Source organism: Gossypium hirsutum, chromosome A01, assembly GCF_007990345.1.
Source record: "Gossypium hirsutum isolate 1008001.06 chromosome A01, Gossypium_hirsutum_v2.1, whole genome shotgun sequence".
NCBI classification, from domain to species: domain Eukaryota; kingdom Viridiplantae; phylum Streptophyta; class Magnoliopsida; order Malvales; family Malvaceae; genus Gossypium; species Gossypium hirsutum.
The window spans coordinates 12,478,488-12,501,921 of NC_053424.1; the positions used below are offsets into that span (position 1 = coordinate 12,478,488).

At 31.9% G+C, this 23,434-nt stretch overlaps 1 protein-coding gene across 1 annotated transcript; it reads left to right on the forward strand.

Moving 5' to 3' along the window:
- The first annotated feature begins 19,590 nt into the window (after positions 1 to 19,590).
- Positions 19,591 to 21,295, forward strand: LOC121206073 (ethylene-responsive transcription factor 3). Its single transcript, XM_041076264.1, has one exon. The coding sequence runs from the start codon at positions 20,323 to 20,325 to the stop codon at positions 21,010 to 21,012; it is 690 nt and encodes a 229-aa protein (XP_040932198.1). The 5' UTR covers positions 19,591 to 20,322; the 3' UTR covers positions 21,013 to 21,295.
- Positions 21,296 to 23,434: the final 2,139 nt, after the last annotated feature.

Genomic DNA, 23,434 nt, shown 5'->3' on the forward strand with positions numbered 1-23,434 from the left:
AAAATATTTAATTAGTGTGTGATTATTTTATTATTACTAAATTTGGAATTCAGGATCGAGTCAATCTTGAGTTTGAATTTTAAGATTTTTGTTTCTCGAATTCAAGTGCTTTTCTAAAATATTGTTATTTGAATTGTAGCATATTTGGGTTGATTATGCTTATTTTGTGACTTGAAATATGGAAATTGCCACTGAGCATAATTGCTTAATGTACGGTTTGTTTACTCTATGCGCAGGTATAGTAGATTCCAGATAGTTCGAGCAGTTGTTCTAGAGCCCAGCAAGCGATTCCCGACTCAAAAAAGTTTGTAAAATTCTCTATTGATTAGTATATGGCATGTACTTAGGCTTTAAGTTGGTTTTGTATCGAAATTGGTTAAATTTAAAACTTGGTTGCTCGATGATGTTTTGAAGCATCATTTTGGCATATTTTAGCTTGAATGCAATCGGCATATTGTTGTTTCTGTTGCAATTGAAATGTAAAGTATTATTGCAGGTCTCCCAAACTTGTACCATGTTAAATTTTTATGGAAAATAGTATGTCACTCGCGACGAAGAGTAGCTTAGGGTTTACGTTATGACGACATGTATTCGAGGTCATGATGAGACCTACTCAGTATGTTATGTCGTGACGAGAAACCCTCAACATCGTGACATCAACACAGTATTTTGAAAATTTTACAATTTGGTCATAATTCAACCTCGGGTTAGCTATAGAGCTTTTGTAAGCTCATATAAAACCCATAAATGACTTTATATCGTATTGTATGATTGTATTGATTGAAATTAATCATTAATAGTATCAATTGAACATAATTTGATCATAATTGCTCCGGCAACAAATGTGGCACCTTATAACTTGGATCCGACGATTTGGTTGGGTAATGGGGTGTTGCATTAATTGAAAACATCAACCACATACTTTGAGGTTATTTAATTTCCATCTCAATTTGATCAAGGCTCATTAAACAGGATAAGCTTAATGATTTTTTTAGTTTGAATTTGAATGAGTGGCTTTATCTGAACTTGTCACGATTGAAGTATTTTGCTATTAAGCTCATTGATTAGGATATAATTTTTGGTGTCATTTGTTAGGGTCTTTAGAAAGGATGCACTAAGATGATTTTCAATGTCAACTTTATAAAGGTTGAAAGCTTACTAGAAATGAAACTTTAGGATGTGAACAAAGGTTGTCTATGCTTGATATTTGTCTCTGAATACTTGCAAGAATGTTGTGACAAGGGTATGACATTCAATCTATTCGTTACTTCATGGAAGTTAAAAGGTGGAAAATTAGCACTGATGGTGCCATCATGTTCAGGATGGAAGCTACAAATATTAGATGGGTAATCAAAGACTCAACTGGTATATGGATATGGGGCTTCACAAGAAATATTGGTTAGTGCAGCGCCTTTAAGGTTGAGCTTTAAAGGATGTTTGGTATGATGGAAAGTGATCACTCTCCTAAGAATTTAATTGGTTTGAGAGTGATTTCTGCGCATGGTTTGCTAAAAACTATTAATTTTTCGGGGAATACAACTTTCCTCTTGGAGTTTTCTCTTTAGTCATGGGAATGTGATTCCTTTAAATATTGGTGGGAAAGTAACTCTACCATGTAGTTGAAAAGTTAAAATTTATCTTTGAGACAAAAAATCATAATTTTATTAATATTAAAAACTACACAAATTTTTATTTAATTCTTACACTACATTTACTTAGTAAATAAAAAAATTCATTACCGTAAGTATTACAACTATTTTCCTTTTAACAAAAATTCCCTTCTTACACGAAATTTATTAGGGGTCACCATTACCATACAAATTACAACTATTTCATTTCTCATAGTAACCATACATATTGCAACTATTTTAGTATTGCCAACTTTTATGAACACAAAGTGGATTACAAGCTTATTAGTTTTGTTATACAAAATGTGTAATACCTATAAATATTACACATTTTATTTTTTTGGTACATAATATTGCACATTTTATTAAACAATTATTTTTATGCTAATATTGCAATAAATGATACAATGTCATTTTAATTAAAGTAAAGATGCATTTTCAAGATATTACACTTGTTAATTAATTATTAGCTTGATTTTCTAAAATCAAATTCAGTATTTTGAAACAATTATTTAGAGAAGAGATTGAAAATATAAAACATTGACATATAATTTATTTGTTAAGATTCTATTTTTTTTATCATTTTCATGAATATCAATAATTAGTTTAAGTTTATTTTAAACATTCAATTTATTTTGTTTTTAATTTATATTTATCATAATACAAATTGTATTAGTTTTAAAAAAAATATTTATATTATTTATTTTACTTTCTCACCTCATAGTATTATTAAAACGTTAAAATTTTTTAACTAATAAATGTAAGATTTAAAATTGATACATACAATCTAACCCGTGCATCTCACTAATAAAAAAATAATTTTACTTTTAAAAATAATATTTTCTTATTTATACAAAGGCATGCCACGTATGCAAAATACATTTTCATCAAATGTTTTTTCCACGCACATCAAATGCCCAATTAGATTCTTTTCAAAAAATTATCTTGTACTTTTTAAAAGGAATTTTTTTAAGCTTTATTTTTTGATTATTTCCAGTTAACTAAAATATTTGTAGCCAATCAAACATAAAAAATGTGAAAAATTTTGTAAGTTATCCAACATGAAAGAAAAACATTATAAAATTATATATATTATATAAAAGAAAGAAAAGAAGCATATATGAAAACATTAAGTTCTAAATTAGTTCTTTGAGTTTCAAAATATTTCATTTTGTTAGATATATTTAAAATGGGTCTCACTTGTTTTTCAGTCTCTATAAAATTGCAAAGAAAAAAAATGGATGTGGAAAATGATACTAAGAAAAACGATGGTGACCGAACAAATGATGATCGGAATACTAAATATGTTTGCTTAAAGGGGAATGATGGTGAGGATGGTATAGAGGTGGCAGTGGATCCGTCATTGGAGGCCAAGTTTTCATGGAAATATAGGTTGTTTGGAAAATGAACCAGTGAATCTAATACTCATTCCATGTTTTATGGAAATGAAATGGAGGAAGAACTTGATTTATAAGAAAGAGACATTATGAAATCCATATTAAATGGAATCCTATCAATTGATTTTTCAGATATGGTGCACCAGTTTTTAGTAAGAACATGGCTACCACGGTGGATGTGAAGCTCTTTCGACGGAATATAAGGTATTCAGCCTCACATAATTGAATTTACACCCTATGGAATCCATCAATGTTGTTCCAACTCATGGACATCGAAACTAGTTATTTCTTAGCTAAATTTCAAAGTTCAAAAGACTATGAAAAGGTACTTACCCAAGGACATTAGATTGTGTTTGCGAAATACTGAATAGTTTAGTTGTGGACCCTAGACTTAAACCCATTATAGACATTCCCTAGTGTGGTAATTTCTTGGATTCGTTTTCCTGGATTGCCGGGTTTCTTCTACAAAAAGTTTTAGAGGAAATAAGTGGTTTGGTATGCAAAGTGGCTAAACTTGACTTTATGACTAATAATGGTTCAAGGGGATGGTTCGCCCGGATGGCAGTTTTCGTTAACCTTGATTAGCCTTTGGTATCGCAAATCCTTGTCAATGGTAGGATGCAATGAGTAGAATTTGAATCACTAAAAACGGTTTTTTTCTCATACAGGTAGTATGGCCATATGAAATATTTGTGCCTGACTCCTGTTATAGATCTAAGGAAGCCAGATGAAAAAGAAGTGTTATTGGAGATAACACCAACAGATGAAGAGACAATGAAGGAAGCGGCGGCTTTCAGGCCGTGAATATTGGTTAAATGGAGAAACAGAAGAAAAAAAGGGAAAGTAATAATCAATGACCGAAAAATCAGATATATAAATCGATTGGAACAAGATTTAAGGCTTTGTCATATCTGACCATTGAAAAGGGTGTGATTGATTCGTCCAAAGATGGAAATGCACCAGCAAAATTTCAGAATGGAGAATTTTTAGAGAGTATTCCACGAGGCAAATTCAAGAGGAAGAAGAAGATAGATATTGGGTTAGTTGGGCCAAGTATAGAGACAATAAAAAGAAGGGATCACATGAAGGTTGTTGGAGCTGGGGAGGAAAATGGTGTTAAGCTTATGGAGGAAAGCGGGCCAAGTAAGAAAGTTGGTGAAGCATCTTTTTGGGTAAGTGGAGAGAGGGTTGGAATAGAATCTAGACCGAGTTTGGAAAATGTGGGATTAGGATCAGTAGCCTAGTTGGATGATTTTTCTAGTAGCCCAATTGTACAACCTAGACCAGTATTATTAACGCAAAATAAACAGATGGAATTCAACAACGTTTATGATGGAAGGTGATGATAGTCCCTTTTTTACTGAGCTTCTACAGTCCAAATCAATTTAGAATTTTAATCCTACTTTTGAAGGGTCAATGGAATCAGTTGTGGAGTTGTTTGTTGGGGTTTTAGATCCAAAGAGACATTCAGTCATAAATTTTTAAAAAATTTCAAACCCAAAGGCTAGCGATTCAAAGGACGTAGTTTTGGTAATAAAAGCATTGTTAATCATATGGACATGACTCTTAACAAAACCATAATGGGGTAAAGAGGGCATTTTAAGATTGCAGGAAATTTAGGGGTTCCGTTGTTTGAAAGGATGAACTCAATGACCAAGCCTATAAATTCTCAGATTCAATATAAATATGGTACAGGAGAAAAGGCTTATGATGGAGGGAAACGTATTGAGGAGACACTATCTGACCAATAGAGGTTGGTTTTATTATTTGATTAATTATTATTAATGACTTTTTCTATTTTTGCATGAAATTGTCAAGGGTCTACAAGTCATAAATTCCTTTGTATTTTTCGTGAGGACAACTAGGAGTTTCAACTTGATATTGTAGGACTATATGAAACGAGAGTTAATGGAAGTAAAACAGATCCAATACTAATGAAACTGGATTTTTATTCTTCCCTTCGAGTAGCGGCTATTATTTTTTCATGGGGAATTTGGATTGGTTGTAAGGAGTGATTATGCGTTGAGGTTATTAAAAATCATCCCCAATTGATTTTAACAAGCGTATCAGATAATTCCCTCCATCATTCGATTTTATTTGCATTTGTTCATGGAAGTCCTAATAAACAAAAGCGAATTTTTTTTTGGAAAGGTTGAATTTGACCATCCAATGTGAAATGATTCTTTGGCTAACAATTGGTGATTTTAACGCTATCTATTTTTCTAATGAAAAATGAGGTGGGAGGGGCAAAGGAAAGAGATGCTCATTATTTGGGGATTTTATGGAATCAACTAAGCTTTATGATTTTAGTTCTCGGGATCCAGTGCTTACTTTGATAAGATGAGGGATTGTTGCAAAATTGGATAAAGCAATTTGTAGTGAATCATGGTTTTTTACTTTTCTGAATAGTTTGGTAACTCACCTTTTGAGGCTTAAGTCTGATCACAATTTTTTTTCTTTATCCTAAGTCAGAAGTTATCCTTTCTAAGGGACGTCTTTCAGGTTTCTAACTGGATGGGTTGACATCCGGCATTCCCTGAATTTGTTAAGGAAAAATGGATCTTTAATGGAAACATGGAAGAATCTCTCGATTGTTTTACTTTGCATATAAAGATTTGGAATAAACATGTATTTCGGCACATTGGCACTAGGAAAAAAATGTTGACCAAGAGTCTCGCGAGCATCGAAAAGGAATTGGATCATGTACACTCAGATTATCTTTTGCAAGTGGAAATAGAGGTGTGTGAGGAGTTAGAAAGTGTCTTGTATCATGATAAACTTCTTTGAAAGCAAAATGCAAAATGTGATTGGTTGCAATTGGGAGATCGCAACACCAAGTTTTCTAATAGGCGAACTTTACATAGAAGGAAAATTAATAAAGTCTATACCTTAAGAAATGATAAGCGTTATTGGATATATGATGAGAATAAGCTAAAGTATGTGACAGTTAATCTTTTTCAAACAATTTATAGCGAACATCCAGGGCCAATGAAAGGTCTTCCCTCGAGTTCTTTTCCCAAATTAGATAATAAAGATGTCTAGTTTCTAGAAATACATATTACAAATGAGGAAATTAAGAGTACCATGTTCGATATAGCTCCTCTGAAAGCGCTAGGAAATGATGGTTTTCACGCTTTGTTCATTCAAAGTTAATGGGAGGAAATAGGTGGTTCTATTTATGAATGGGTCAAGAGGGTCTTTTCTGGTAATTCTATTGATTCAGAGTTGAATAACACCTCGTTCTTATTCCCAAGGTCCAGAATCTTGAAAACATTACACAATTTTGGCCAATTAGCTTATGCTCAGTCCTTTATAAGTTGATCATGAAGATCATTGCCAACCGGTTTAAAGTAGTCTTCCCTAAGCTAATAGCTCAAAAATAGGCAGGTTTTGTTGTCGACAGAAATATCACAGACAACATTATTATTATGCAAGAATTAATTCATTCTATGAAGAGTGTTGAGAAGAACAAGATATGATTGGTTGTCAGAATAGAATTGGAGAAGTCTTATGATCAGGCTAGATGGGAACTCAATCACGCTTCTTTGTAGGCTGTAGGTATCCCAACTTTTCTCACTAACGTTATTATGCTTGCTATTATGAACTCTTCTATGCATATTCTATGGAATGTTGTTCCCATTAATGAAATGCAAGCCACCTAGATGTATCCGGCAGGATGCCCGCTTACTCCGTACCTATTTGTCCTATGAATGGAGTGGCTTAGACACAGTCTTAAGAAGCACATTGATTCTAATCATTGGTTTCTGCTAAGATTGTCCCGTTCGAGACCAAACCTCTCTTTTTCTTTTTTTGCAAATGATCTCATGATTTTTGGCCATGCTAATGTTCAATAAGCCAAAATTCTTAAAGGTATATTGGATAGATTTTGTGAGTATTCAGAGTATTGAATCAATGCACAGAAGACCAACATATGCTTCTCTAAAGAGGTTGATGAGGATTTAGTTGGGAGAATCAGTAATCTTTTCGGTTTTCTTAAAGTGAATATTTTGGATCTTATTTAAGGTTGCCACTTTTTCATGAACGAGTTACTAACAGTACACTATGATTTGTAGTGGATAAGGTTCAAGGTAAACTCAACAGTTGGGATGCAAGGCAACTGTTTTTAGCTAAAAGGGCCACACTTGCTCAGTCAGTCCTATTAACAATACCCAAGTATTTTATGCATTCTATGTTGACTCCCAAAAGTATCTGCAAGGATATTGAGAGTTTAGTAAAAAAATTCATTTGGGGATCTTCTAGTAGCGAAAAGAGAATGGCATTGGACTACTGGTAATCTACTTGTTAGCCACGATCTAATGGCGATTTGGGTCTAACAAGTTTATGATATCATAACATGGCCTTCATGATGAAACTTGGGCTTAAGGTTGTTTCAGATTTCGATGCCCTTTGGGTTCGTGTCCTTCGGACAAAATATGGAATTCAGAATGGTTTGCCAGAGATTTTATCCCCCAAAAAATGGCTCTTTACTTTAGAGAAGTTTATAAAAGGTTTGGCCACTCATCCGGAAAAATTTAAGTTGGTCAGTGGGTGATGAGAGTAGTATTCAATGCTGGATTGATTGTTGGGTCCCTTTTGTTGGCCCTCTTTGTAATCACATTCCATCTTATGTTAATCTGAAGATAGATTGCTCTATTAGAGAAATGGTCACAAATGAGGGATATTGGAATATTGATCTTTTCTGACTTTGGCATCCAAACAAAATCATCCGAAAGATTATAAGGGTTCCTCCGCCTAACCCATTAGCAGGTTTGAATAGAGTTAGGTAAGGTGGTATCGTATCAAGTTCATTCACACTCAAAAGTGCTTACGGAAAGATTCGAGGAGGGTTATGGAACCTAAAAGAGACATTTTGGCAACTTTCGTGGAAAATTTAGTGCCCCGAAGGTTTTATATTTCTTTTGGCTTGCCTTAGTACAAAGGCTACTTACTAATGTGGAAAGAGTGCGAAGGAAAATTGATATTAATAGTTCTTGGCGTTCTGTCATCATGAGTTTGAAGATGTCTTACATATTTTAAGAGATTGTCCCGCACCTAGAGATATATGGGACCTTATAATCCCCACTGATAAGATATCTTTATTTTATTTAGGAGATCTTTATGAGTGGCTAAAGAAAAATTTGCAAAACCATCATCAGAAACAGTTAGGAGACATTGAATGGAAATGTCTCTTTGGTCTCATTGTATGATGTATCTGGAAAAATTGTAACCTTTTCGCATTTCAGGGTATTCCATTGAGTACAAAAGAAAATCTTAAAGTTTCTTTAAGTCCAGCCAAACAATATGTCTCCTGTAACTTTACGGTAACAAGAGATGATAGGCAAAATACTCTCCCACCCTTGTCCTTTGACGATAACTAGATCTACTTAAGGTCAAATGGTGTAGTCAAAGCGGATATTGGATTTGTTGCAGTTAAAGGAGTATTGAGGGATTGAAATAAAATGTGGATCCTAGGTTATAATAGATATTTAGGATTTTGTTCTGTTACTAAGGCTAAACTGTGCGGCATCATGGATGGATTAAAGCTTCTTTTGGACGAAGATATGATAGTGTGTTAATTCAAACAAATAACATGGAGGTAATCCAAGTTATTCAAGGTCTGACATTCAACGATTTAGATTTGACCTTGGTTAGAAGAATAAACCAACTTTTATCAAGTATAGAACATTGGATCATTCGACATATTCCTAGGGAAGATAATGGAGAAGCTGATGAAATTGCAAAATTAGTACTAGAAAAAAGAGAATGTCTTCAGGTGTTTGAGATTCCCCCTACGAGGCATGAATTTTATTCTATTGTAATCGTTTTAGTTTTTTTTAATATTATCACAAAAAAAATGGGTCTCACTTTCAAAATGAAGTTTTAAATATTATTTTCTTGCCATTAATTATGTGCTATTACAAAAATTATAAAATTCAAATTATTAAATATTATAAATAACTTCTCAATATACTTTTTTCTTATTTGCATTATTTATCATTGATACTCTATTTTGGATTATAATTTTCTACTAATACAATTTATAACTAAACCGATTGATTATCACAGTAATAGATAGTGAATATATTTATTCATTTCATATTAAATCTTATTTGCTACTTCTCTCTTTAAAGTAGTCAAACATTAATTTTTAAGTAAATTAATTTCATATACAACAATAAATACAAAAAATATATATATACTTCAATGTAAAAGGAAATAGAAAAGTCATCAATATTGGTTACAAAAATACAAGTCAATAAGTTGGATGGCATTAAAGTACATTTCAACCCGACTTTTGAAGGTCCAGTAGAGGTTGATATTCAGTTGATCGAAATTATTCTAGATCATCGGAAGCACTCTATTGTTATTTTTTAAAAGAATTCCTAATTCCCCTTATCATTCTAAAGGTCGTCCTATTGAGTCATTGGCTGTAGGTAGTATAGGAAATAAGGACCAAAAAATTAATGGTAAATTTGACATTGCTAGGGGAGAATGAAAAATAGTAATGCTTTAAGGGGACGAGGGAGTTGCTTCAAAGCCTCTAGAAATTCATGGGTTCCTTTAGCTGATTCTATGGAAGAGGTGATAAAGCTTAACTCTTCTAAACTAAAGAATGAAGCAGAAGTAATAGTGCAAGTTGAATTTGTCTCTAGTGGTTCGACTGCTCCTCGACAGTAATGGCATGTCTCAATTTTTTAATATGAATCTCTTAATTTTTTCTTGGAACTGTCAGGGTTATACCAATGCCAGATTTCTTTGCATATTCCGTGAATACATTATGTAGAATAGACCAGATATCATTAGTTTGTTGGAAACTAGAGTTAGTGGGTCCAAAGCTAATAAAATTATTGCAAAGTTGGGTTTTCCATATTCGCACCGTGTGAAGGCTATTGGTTACACTAGGCATTTGGCTTTATTGGAAAATTTCTATTCGAGTTGAAGTTATTCAGAATCAACCCCAGTTTATCTTAACTCGGGTTTGGCCTAACTCTTCTTCAAAATCGATTTTAATTGCCTTCGTTTATGGGAGCCCAAATCATCAAAAGCGGAACGACATTTGGCTGGATCTAAGAGCTTTTCTTTTTGTCGGGTAAATTCCTTGGATGGCAATCGGAGGCTTTAATGTTATTTTATCCTTTAATGAGAAAACAAGTGATTTCTCGTCTGGTAAGAGATGTCCTCACTTTGGTGAATTTGTGGATTTGGTTGATTTTCACGACTTGGGGTTCATAGGACCTCCCTTTACTTGGAACAGTGGTAATCTTTTTGAGAGATTGGATCATTCTTTGGGGAATAAGGCTTGAATTAGTTATTTTCCAAATAGTTTAATCACTCCTATTTTGAAGATTAAGTTTGACCATAGACCCTTTCTTCTCAATATCAATTCGGATTTTGCCTTACCTAGGGGGAGACCATTTCGGTTCTTGGCGAGTTGGGTTGAGCACCCTAACTTTGGTGACCTCATGAAAGATCGGTGGGACTTTCAAGGGAACATGTCAGCTTCTTTAGCTAAATTTACAGCAAATCTCAAGGATTGAAATAAGACTACCTACGGTCATATCACCTCTCATAAGATGAACCTGATGCATAAATTATTGGCCATTCAGAAGCAAATGGATCTCTCAAGTTCTAATCGTTTGGCCTCTATAGAAATGGAGATCAAACAGGATTTGGAAAATGTACTGTACCACAGGGAACTTCTCTAGAAGCAAAAGGCAAGATGCGATTGGTTACATTTTGGGGATAAAAATACTATGTTTTTTCATGCTCACACTTTACAACGGAGAAAAAATAACCGTATTTCTACCATTCGTAATTCTTCTGGTAATTGGTTGTTTGATCTAAAGGCCATTGAATCAGAAGCGTCTAATTGTTTTCCAAAATTTGTATAGGGAAAATCCTGGGCCCATGCGATTTTTCCTCTTAATGGGTTTCTTCAATTTGATTCTTTTAATATCGACTTTTTTGGGAAGAGTGGTCACTGATAAAGAAATTAAAAAGGCTTTGTTTGACATGGCTCCTCTAAAAGCTCCAAGCAATGATGACTTTCATGCCCTTTTGTTCCAGAAGTAGTGGGGTACAGTGGGCCCAGCTGTTTATGATTGGGTGAAAATGGTATTTAGTGGAGGCGTTATTGATATTGAGCTTAATAACACATTGATTGTTCTTATTCCCAAGTTTTATAGTTCTGAGAGGTTTTCTCAATTTCGTCCTATAAGTATTTATTATGTTCTCTACAAGTCAGTAATAAAGGTAATACGTAATCGTTTTAAGCTTATCTTCCCAAAAATTATTGCGCAGGAATAGGCAGGATTTATTGCAGGATGTAATATCACTGATAATATTGTCATTGCACTAGAGGTCTTTCATTCTATGAAGAGTTGTAAAAGTAGGAAGTGGATGGCGATAAAAATTGATTTGAAAAAAGCTTATGATCGTATGTGATGGGATTTTATTGATGCTTCTCTTCAAGCAAAAGATATCCCCAGTTATCTCAGAAATGTTATTGTTTCTGCTATTTCTAACTCTACCATACAGGTTTTGTGGAACGGAGTTCCAATGTCTAAATTTAGGCTTGTCAGAGGAATTTGGCAAGGTCTTTCTCTCTCTTCCTACCTTTTTGTACTATGTATGGAATGGTTAGGGCATCCTATTAGCTCGGCTTTATCCAAAGGGGATTAGAGCCTCATATGTTTCTCTCGTTCTGGACCAGCTCATTCGCATATTTTCTTCGCCGATGATCTTGTTATTTTTTACAAAGCGGCTGAGAAACATGGAAGATTGTTTAAGGAAATTCTGAATGATTTTTATGAGCTCTCAGGATACAAGGTTAATCCTAGGAAAACTAATATATTATTTTCCAAAAGAGTTGAGGAGTCCATGGCTAGTATACTTAGTAATTTGCTTAGTTTCCAAATGGTGCACGATCTTGGTCATTATCTTAGAGTTTCCATTTTCCATAAGAGATTCACTAATAGCACCTTACATTTTGTGATTGAGAAAGTTCAAATAAAGCTACAAAGTTGGGATGCTTGTCAATTGTCTTTTGCTGGTTGGGCTACTTTAGTGCAATCAGTTCTTCTAGCCATACCTAGTTACTTCATGCAGTTTATGATGATTCCTAGGAAGATTTGTGACAAGATTGAATGTCTGGTGAGGTATTTCATTTGGGGGACCTCTGATGGTAAGAAAAAGATGTCGTTAGTAGGTTGGGATTCTATATGCCAACCCAGATGGTGTGGGGGACTTGGCATGAGACAATTACAGGATTAGAACATCTCTTTTTTGCTGAAACTTTGTTATAAAGTGGTTTTTGATGATGAAGCTCTTTGGGTTAGAGTTCTCAGATCTAAGTATGGGTTGAATGGTTCTTTACCAATAAGTATAGCGAATGCGAGAAACTCTTTTCTATGGAAGTTGCTTTCAAAAGTGCGGACCCTTTTACGTGAAAATCTGATATGGTCTGTTAGTGATGGGAATAAAATTCGTTGTTGGAAAGATCAGTGGATTCCTAATGTTAGACCTTTGATTAATTATTTACCTGCCTGTGCTAATGTTAATACTGATTGTTTGTTTAGTGATTTGGTCACAGGAGAAGGTAACTGGAACCTCAATTTTTTGCAGATTTGGCTACCAGAGGAGATTATTACTCATATTATCGGGATTTCTCCTCCTCGTCCAGCTGAAGGACATGATAGACTGTCTTGGCGTCATATTTTAATCCACACTTTCTCTATTAAAAGTGAATACAAGCTATTGTATGAGGATTTTTGGAGCTCTAGAGATGAGTTATGGAAGAGAGCATAGAAAATTTTGGGTCTACAAAGAGTACGTTTCTTTTTTTTTACAGTTCTTAAGCAAAGACTTCTCACCAATGTAGAAAGAGTTAGGCGTGGCTTAGCTGTAGGTTATTATTGTTCGATCTATGGGTATGATTCTGAGGACATTTTGCACATTATTCGAGATTACATAGTGGCTATGAAAGTCTGGAAACAGGTAGTCCCAAGAAACCAACAACCTTATTTTTTTCTCTGAATCTCTACACGAATGGATCTCTTTTAATTTGCAGGATACTTCGATGCTTCATGATGGGGAATCAGTTGGGTTTGCTTCTTCGAATTATTAGCTAGGTGTTTTATGGAAGAATTGAAATCTTTTCATCTTTCAAAGGAAATCCTAGAGCTTTAGCGAGATCATTAAAGTTTCCATGTGTTAGGCCAAACAATCTTATTTGACTCTTAGAGATGGTTCGATTGATAACATAGTTCTACCTCATGAGGAGTTTTTACCCAGGGATTAGACCTTTCTTAATACCGATGGTGCTGTTCAAGTAACATCAGAAAGAGCAGCTGCTAGAGGAGTGGTATGGGATGGTATTGGTGATTGGGTGATTGGTTATAATAGATTCCTAATGAATTGTTTAATATTTGATGCAGAACTTTGGGGTATTCTAGATGGCTTAAAACTTATCCAATGTAGAAGTCATAGCAATGTGGCTATTCACTCAGATAGCTTGGAGGTAGTCAAGGCTATTCATGGCAATGTTTCGAAGATTTCAACTCTACTCTGATCAGAAGAATACACCGTATTTTATCCCAAGAAAGTCATTGGACTTTAAGATATATCCCTAGGGAAGACCAATGTCTTGATTATATTGCCAAATTGGCCTTTGAAAGGAAAAAGGATTTATAACTGGTTGAGACCCCTTCAGATGTTGTGTTAGATTTTCTTAAATCAGATAAAGAGAGGAATTTTTGTACCTCTCGAATATTTCATGTAATTTAATTTTATTATGTTTATTTTCACAAAAAAAAATATTGATTACAAAAATTAAGGTAAAAAATATGGGAGATAAATAACAACGATTAAGGGATAATTTATATAAAATAGAGTCAGTATTCAAAGCCCACCCTTCTTCCTTTCATTTTATGCATGTATGAAGGTCTATAAATAGGATTCATGTAAATATGATGAAACACAATAAAAAATTATAAATCAAAGACGTAAAAGATAGTGTATAATGAGCATATTAAAATTAATGAAAAAATGTTGAAAAGCTTAAAATGAACTATGAAGATTTATCAAAAAAAATTTATTGATTGGTGTAATTTTATTTAGATTATTTTATAAAATAATATACAATATTTTTATAAAATAATTAGATTAGATTATGTTATTTTATTTTATATTATTTGTGAAAATGTACAAATTTTTAAAAAAAATAAAATTAATACGCATAATTAATCCACGCATCCCACGGGATAAAACATCTTACAACGCTCCATAAAATAAAAGACTACAACAAAACCTGTCACATAGACAAATATTTTTCTTCGATAAGGAGAAAAAGAATTCTGCACACCTAAAATTTTAAGGTTGATCCATGAGGGGCAAAAAAAAAAAAACACTGTTTTGTTATTATATTTTATTATAAAGGCAATAAAAAATAAAAAAATAAAGTAAATTTTAATTTTTAAATTTAATAATTTTTCTCAATTTAATATTTGTATTTTTTTATTCATATTAATATCTTTAATTCTGTAAAACAATTTAATTTTTAAACATGTTGCATGTAATCACATAATTTTTAAATATAAAATATCTAAAAATTGAAAATGTTTATAAAAATAAAAATTTATAAAAATTAATTTAAAAAATAGTTAAAAGATTTACGTTATTCTCAAAAAATGGGCATTCAAGTTCTCTCTCATACCTATTTTTTTTTTCAAGTTCATTATGAACATGATTTTAAAATAATTATATATTTTTATAATTTCAAAATAAGTTGTCAAATTTTTAAAAAAAAATTATATTTTATAGGATAAATGGACATATAATTGTCCAGGTTCATTCTAAACATGTATTTTAAATTTTTAAGTATTTTTCTAATTTCTTTATATTTTTAATAAGTATTTAGAATTTTCTTATAATTTTCTTAATAGCATTTATAAATTTCCTATATATAAAATTTTGTATATATAATTATAAAGTGATATTGTATTTGAAGGAAAATAAAGATGAATAGGTAAAGAAGGTATTAGAGTTGATCAGCAAATAACCACTGCCATTCACTAATTCTCAAGTATCCTATTTTCATTATTGTTATATACACTTATATTAATTAAGAGTTTGTATGGTTGCTTCAATATTAATCTTTGCTCTTTTACACAAAATCCAAATAAAGATTAAAATGATTGTGCCTTGTACCTTCATAATTTGGTTTTAGCATTTTGCAAATTCCCATTTTTACCCCCACCTTAACTATAAATCTATTCATAGGATCCATTGTGCTTAAGGACATAAACAAGAATTACTTAAAAGCTAACAACATTATTATAATCCCTTATACTTGTATTTTTCTTTTTGAATTTTTATTTTTATCATTATATATTCGAGAAATGAGGAGGCATCAATTCTAGTTAATGATGACTATAAATCATTATAATTATGAAATTTATTAAAAAATTTTGAAATATGAATATAGTGCAAATCATTGGTTCGTATATCAAACACATTCCTATAATGTAATTAAAACCCATGTACTTAAATTCTTATCAACATTGTATTTTTTAAAATTTAAATTTATCTTAATTGATATTTTTTCTTAAATAATTTAAAAAGCATATTTTCTCACGGAATACAATAAATATACAATGCTTTTAGAATTTTATTTTGGGAACATAGCAACTTTAATTAGGAACAAAAAGGAAAGTGTTCTAAAATGAAACTTGGACTTAATCTCATATTATAATAAACCAAAAAGAAAATCATTTAAAAGTTAGCTAAGATGTTGAATCAAGCATATGATAGAAATGGGGCAGGTGGAGAGTGGAGTCATCATGAGCCATGATGGACGGTAGTTATACCAATAACTATACGGTTTGGCAAATAAATATCAAGGATTTTAGACACAAACCACAAAACATGAAATGAATAATCAACATAATTAAATTTGAGTATTTTCCTATTTTTTAAATATTAAAATAAGAATTATTTTTAATCAGATATATATATACTATTTTCATTATTATTAAATTACTAATAAATTGTCTATGAAACATAAATATTATCGGTAAAGATTAAGATTTTAAGTCTTTAAATATCTAAATTTGGGTAATATATATATATTTATATTAATTGTTTAAATTATTTTATGAATTGATTTGATTTTATATTGTAATTTTTTAGATATATTTTTAAAATTACAATATGATTATTCTATATTTATATTTATAAATTCTAAAATAGGCTAATAAATCAATTATTATCTCAAGTAGTAATATTTAAATATTAGAAAAATACATCTAGTTATATAAAAATTTATTATTTATTATTGTTGTTGTAAGAGATTGGGCATTGGTTGAATAAGAATGTGAGTATTAGACGATGATTTTTAATTTAGGTGATGGAGAGTATGGTTAACCCCATTTTAGGGAGAAGAAAATTAATGATATTACAAAATCATATTTAAATTATACTTGTTTTTGAATTAGTATTTATTTATTTTCATTGTTTTATTATTTAAATTGGTATTGAATTATTCTTTGTTACGCAAATTATGACAATTTTAAATTAAATTTAAATTGAAAAATGATTTAAATTAGATTAGATTATAAAAGAACAAATTAAATTAAAGCACTTTTGAATTTTTTATGCTCCCATTCTTTTTTTCTCTTTCAACACACTATTTATAACTATTACATAATTTTTCTCTGCAATTCTGTGACTATTTTTTTCTACTAAGCTTGTCGTAACCATTTTTTTGAAAAAACGGGTATCGACTTGGAGAAAAAAAAATGAAAACAGGAGTCGCCACCAATCTTTTTAGGTGTGATCGGATCACCTTAAGTTAATCATTTTAATAAAAGTTAAGATTTACTAAAACGATAATTTTTGGTCTACGAAAATCAGAAAATGAGTTCGGGAGTCGGTTACGCACGAGGAAGGATTAGCACCCTCGATACGCCCAAAATTGGTACCTAGTTGATTAATTAGTGTCTTAGTGTCGAAAATTTGAAAACTTGAAAGAATTTAAAATACGATCCCTCTTTGTAAAGAAAATGCTCAAATGTTAAGGACCTTCTCGTCTCACAATATAAAATGTCACATCCAGTAAGTTAGGACACGACATCTTGAATTTTCGAGAACGAGCTTGCCTTTTATATAAAAATTCGTGTATTTCAAAAGGTTATTCAGTTAGTTAAGGTGAACGAGGAAAATCGAAACCCAGTAAGTTAGGGCACGTTTCCTCGAATTCCCAAACACCGAATATTGCCTTTACTTGCAAAATTCTTATTTCGAGGTAACAAAATGCCATACCCAGTAAGTTAGGGCACAACACCTCGTATCTCCGAGAATAAGCATTTTTCAAAACTCATGTCGCGATTTAAAAGAGTATTCCGTTATTTAGGTTAAAGGAGAAAAATCGAAACCCAATAAGTTAGGGCACGATTGTCTCGAATTACCAAATACGGAATATTACTTTTATGAAAGAATTATTATTGGGTTGGATATAATGATAATAAGAATAATATTAAAGTAAAGTAAACAATAATACTATATATAAATATATATATATGTATATAATAGAAATACACACTACTATATAATAATAATAATAAATATAGAAATACAAAAAGCAAATATAATAAAAATATTAAATTAAAGTAATAAAAAACAATACTATATATAAATATATATATACATAAAAATATACACTAATATATAATAGTAATAGTGATAGCAAAAATAATAAAAATATGAGTAATATTAATAATATATTAGAATACAAAAGTAAAGTAATAACAATAGGGGTGATAATAATAATAATAATACAAACAATAATACATATATATAATAATAGTAGTTAGAAATAAAAAATAATAAAAATAACAATAATGATAGTAATAATATAAATAAATATGGAGAGGGCATATATAATATAATAATAATATAAATAATAATATATACATGAGAAATAATAATAATATAAATAATAGTAAAAATAATAAAATAATAAAACAAAGCTCTCAACTCTCTTTCTCCCTCTTTTCTAAATTCGGCCGTTGGTCCGGCTTTGCTTCGGTCATGGACCCCCACGGGCCGCCATCGGCGCCACCGTACACGGCGACCGGACCTCAAAAAAACCTTTTTCGATAATGAAAATATGGGTAAGCTTCTTACTTTTATTTTTACTTTCGTATAAAAAAACAAAATAAAATTGAAAGGAAAATAATAAACAAACAAAGAACTAAAGATAAGAATAGACAAAAGAAACCTCTTTTGCTTTGATCTTTGATTAATCTCCAAAAACTAGCCTTTCCAAGAAACAAAAATAACCTTCTTTCCAAAAAAACAAAAAAACACCTCAAAAAAACAAAAAAACCTCCTCCAAAACAAAGAACAATCCTTCTCCAAAAAACCAAAAACCCACCACCTAAAAACAAAGTCTTGAATGACTTTTATAGCCAAATTTTACAAGTGGAGTGGTTGGGGTGGTTTAGGTGGCCAATGGTGGTGGAGTTTGTGGCCAAGGTTTTTATTTATTTATTTATTTATTTTTTTGTTTGGGTTGGGATTAGGTTGGGCCAAAATTGGGTTTGGACTTGTAACTGGATAATAGGCTAGGTTTAATTCGGGTTTGGTTTTATTGGGTCCCGGGTAAAATTTGGGTCTTACAAAGCTTCTTCCCAATGCTACGATTTCATGTTTTATTTGGATTTTTTTTATTGTAGAGGTTTACCAAGCGTTAACTGTTTTTATGTAAAGTATATAGAAAATTAATAAAAATAATATATGATTTTTGAATTGAGTTGAGAAAGGGATTAAAATCAAAGTTTAAAATAAATTGAGTTTTGATAAAAAATTTTGATGTGTTTTTGAATTTTCCGTCATTAGAGTTCTTATGTAAAAAAAATAAAATATATGAATAGGTTTTTTTAACTTTGAGTTAAAAATTACTATGATAAAATTATTATTCAATGAAGATTATTAATTTAATATTGAGAATTAGAAGTTTTGCTCAATGATGTGGCAGGTCATTTAGAAAAGCAACATATTGGACTCAATATTTCCATCATCACATTCATAATTTTAAATAATGCCTTTTTCGTCCCCTTGAATCCACATTTCAACATTACCTTGCTTTAATTTCGCTTCAAATCTTTCTTCCTTTTTCTAATCAGATTGCATTTAAAGGCAGAGGGAAAAGAATTCTTCCTATTTTAAGGGTAAATTTAGATAGATAGTATCTTTAATTAGAATTAATGTAAAACTGATAATAAAAATGAAATTAAATATTATAATATAAGATAAAAAATAAATTAATCAAAGATTATATAAAATAAAGATGAAAGAAGTAGATAGAAATGTAAAATGGGTTTAAAAGAATGGAGTAAGATAAAAGGAAATGCAGAGGAATTGGCGGGAAAAAGCTGCAAAAAAAATACTTTATAAATAAAATGGGTGGAAGGATAAGATGAAATCAAAACCTTCTCTAAACCCAAGATTTTTATTTCCTCTTTTTAAAAGAAGAAGTGGCCCTCATTTTAATACTCCAATGCCATGCAATGGTATTAAGGAGAATAGCAAAGTTGGTCAAAAGACTCAAAACTCAATAAAACCCTTGGTATAATTTGGAGTGCCATTGTGTTTGAAATTGGAAGGAAGCAAACAGAGCTGTAAAAGAAAAAAAAAGGGTGATGGAGACCAATCCACCAAAAAGCATAAGAGGCAATTTTAATTACTGACAAATTTAATTAAAAAAAGACAAAGGGCTTCTATGTCATTTCATTTATCACATTATTTTCTTCAAGATTAAAAGAAAAAAGAAGCGAGTCGGTATGTGGGGGCAAGACAAGGTAAGGGAAATCGAGAAAAAGAAGGAAAACCCATTTTAGCCATAAAATATTTAACTCTATTCCCAAAAAGAAGAAAATTAATAATATCATTATTTTGTTGGGGTGTGTGTTGAAGAGCAGGCCCTCTCTTCTGGTGCCATCCAGTTCTTAGCCCACCAATCTTCTTCTTCCTCCTCCTCCTCCCTTGTTTCCCTTTCCCTTCCTTCTTTCTTTCCTTCTTTCCTTCCTCTTTCCTTTGTCTTCTTGCTTTATCTTCCCTTTATCTTCAATCTTTTGTATTCTGTTTTTTTCTTAGATTCATAGATAAGTTCGTTTTGGTTGGGTTGATTATTTCCTCACTTCCCTTCTTTTTTGTTTCATCGTGATCTTTTCATCAACCCCTTTTGTTTGTCATATAGATTGTTGCTATTCTTTTAATCTTTTAAATATTTTTTTTCCATGAGGAGAGGGAGAGGTGCCGCAGCGGCGGCTCCTGCCGCCGCGGCAAACGCCGTAGCTAGGAGACCGGCACTGCAACCCGGCGGATCTATTAAAGAGCCGAGATACAGAGGTGTTAGAAAAAGGCCATGGGGCAGATTCGCGGCCGAGATTCGAGACCCCTGGAAGAAGACCAGGGTCTGGTTAGGGACGTTCGACTCAGCCGAAGAAGCCGCTCGAGCCTACGATACGGCGGCGAGGACACTCCGTGGACCCAAAGCTAAAACAAATTTCCCCATAAATTCTTCAAATATCCCGGCTTTTCCTTTCGAAACCAATCATCACCACAACGAAGGGTTCATCGACCAACGCCGGTTATATCCGATGGGCGATTTTCATGACCCCGAAGTGAATCCACAGAGACCCACGAGGAGTAGCATGAGTAGCACGGTGGAATCGTTTAGTGGACCCAGACCGGTCCAACCACCGCAAAAATCGGCGGACTTCGCGGTGGTTTCGACTAGGAAGTACTATCCGAGGCCGCCGCCAGTAGAGCCAGAGGATTGTCATAGTGACTGTGATTCATCATCGTCGGTGGTTGATGATGGGGATATCGCGTTGTCTTCGTGTCGGAAAACTTTGCCTTTCGATCTCAATTTTCCACCCTTGGATGAAGATGAAGATCTCCAGTGTACCGCTTTATGTCTTTGATCACGATGCCGGTGATGAATGATGATGATCGATTATTGGATCTCTTTTTCTTTTTTAAAAAATGTTAGCTTTTTTTAAGCGGAAAAAAAAGATGAGAAAAAAAATATGAGACATGGTTAAGATGAAATGGTCTTGATCTCCCTATGAGTATGAAATTGAGTCCCTTTGATTTTTATCAAATGATGAAATCTTTGTTGCTAGAAATATGATGATGATTTAGGGTTTGTGGTGTTACGGATCTTTCTTTGTATAATATCCCTCACAAATGGATTAAAACCCTCCATTTATTGGTTTTTTTTTTTGCTTTCTTTTGTTTGTTATTTAGAACGAAAAAAGTAAAAATATGAAACCAGGATCAAAATGAACAAATGGGTCTTCATTCAATGATAATGATGATGCTATTATCAGATCTAGATTTAGGGTTCTTGACATCTTGCTTTTGTTCTTCAAATTTGTCTCATTTTCTTGGGTTGAATCTTCATTCGAAACATTTATGTGCTTTGTTTTTGTTAGCTCTGATTTTGTATTTTGGGTTCTTTGTTTTTTTCAACATTATAATGTAGTAATTTTTAATTAAAAAAACTGGGTAGATTTTGGAAGTCTTGCATCTTTGATGTATGGGTAAAATAATAAATGTGGTAGATGCATAGAATTTAAGCATATATTCAGTGACAATAGAGGATTTTTCATTCCCTAGCTGTGATACCAATTTAAAAAACTTTCTTCATATAATTTTTGCTTCCAATAAAAGTAAAAGAAGAAAAAGAAGAATGATAATTGCATTGCATTTTTGATTGTTTTGAATCAACATTGGTTTAAATCGGAAGGAACCTTGAAATTTGATCTAACTTGATGGAAATTTCCAATTGCACTGTTGGTGGTTTGTTTTTTATGGACTTGTTTTCCTTTATTTTCTTCTGGGTTTTGACTGAAAATGACCTAATATTCAGGATTGAGATGTTTCACGGATACTTCAGCTCCTATGGCATATGCCTTGCATTTTTTGCATTTCTAATTTCGCCTTTCTTTGGTGCCTCATTCATGCATTCATTCATTTGTCTTTTTCTTTCCTTTTCTGATGTGGTGTTTCTCGTTTATGGATTTGAGCATAAAATGTTCTGATTAATCTAATAACATTATGTAAAATCATATAAACAAAATTAAACAGAGACCTAAAGAGTTGAAAAAGTTGATGTTGGAGATAGGGAACCAATCATATGCATCTTTGCAGCTGTTGCCAATGCCATCCAGTGAGCTGATGAGATGGTTTTCTGCTATATTTCTTTTTTTTTTTTTTTAGTTCACGAACTTATCAGATTTTTGTGATTGAGGTCTAAATGGGGTGTACCAAATTTTGGGTCATAATTATTATGATATATGCAAACAAAATGGTTCCAAATTCCAATTGAAGAAAGCTTGGTGAAGTTGGTATATATATTATTTTCCAATAAGATAAAGAGAGAACAAATTCAGTTAAGAAGATGAGGAGAAATAGGGCACATTAATGATCCCAAATGATAAAAAGGAGGAAAGTTCCTTTGTGTAGCATTGGAAACCAGGAAGTATAGAGGTAACTGTTTAAATGGTTCCTTCTCTATTTACTCAACTCAATACTATAATTTCATAGTTTTAGGCCCCATTTTCTTACCCTCACAGGAAAATGGGATGTATCAGAAATTCACAGATATAGCAAGTTTTTAACAGTTCAATCCCAACTTATATTTTTTATTCGTGGTTAGGTTTCTATACTGGGCCACCTAAAACTGTGGCTTGGCTCAAGGGTAATATACTCAGCTTTACCCAAACCAATAACATCTAAAGCCTTAGTTTCAGTGTCATATTATCTTGGATAATACTTCAATTCAAATGGTGATTTTATTTGTTCAAAGTAACTCGGAGAAGCTGTCATATTTTACCTATCCATGTGTCGAATCCATCTTTTGGGAGACTGTTTTTGCTTTATTTGCTTGTGTTACTTTGCATTCTTTATGTAGGTCTGTTTTGGAGAGTTGAAACTTCTTGTAGGTGAGGTAATTTCGGTCACTGATTGTAGCAAGTTAAAGATATCCATTAGGATACAATTGTTTGTTGTGTAAGTGTAAATTGAGTTTTAGGTAATAGATTTTTGGTTCGATTGTTGAATAAATTATTCACCGAGTTTTAGGTAATAGAAGTTTGTGTGTCTATTTCTCTCTGTCTTATTCCTTTATTACCTACTTTAAACTATTTCAATATTAATTGAAAGATTGAGTTACAACGAAATATAAATTTATTCATTTTAAAAGAAAATGAGAATGGCGAAACTTATTTCATTTAAATGTCAAATGAAAGCTTTAATTAGTGCTCTAAGCAAGTCTTATATAAACATCATCTTTAGTATGGAAAGTTATACACCTAAGTTCTTCCAACCAGTTTTATGTAT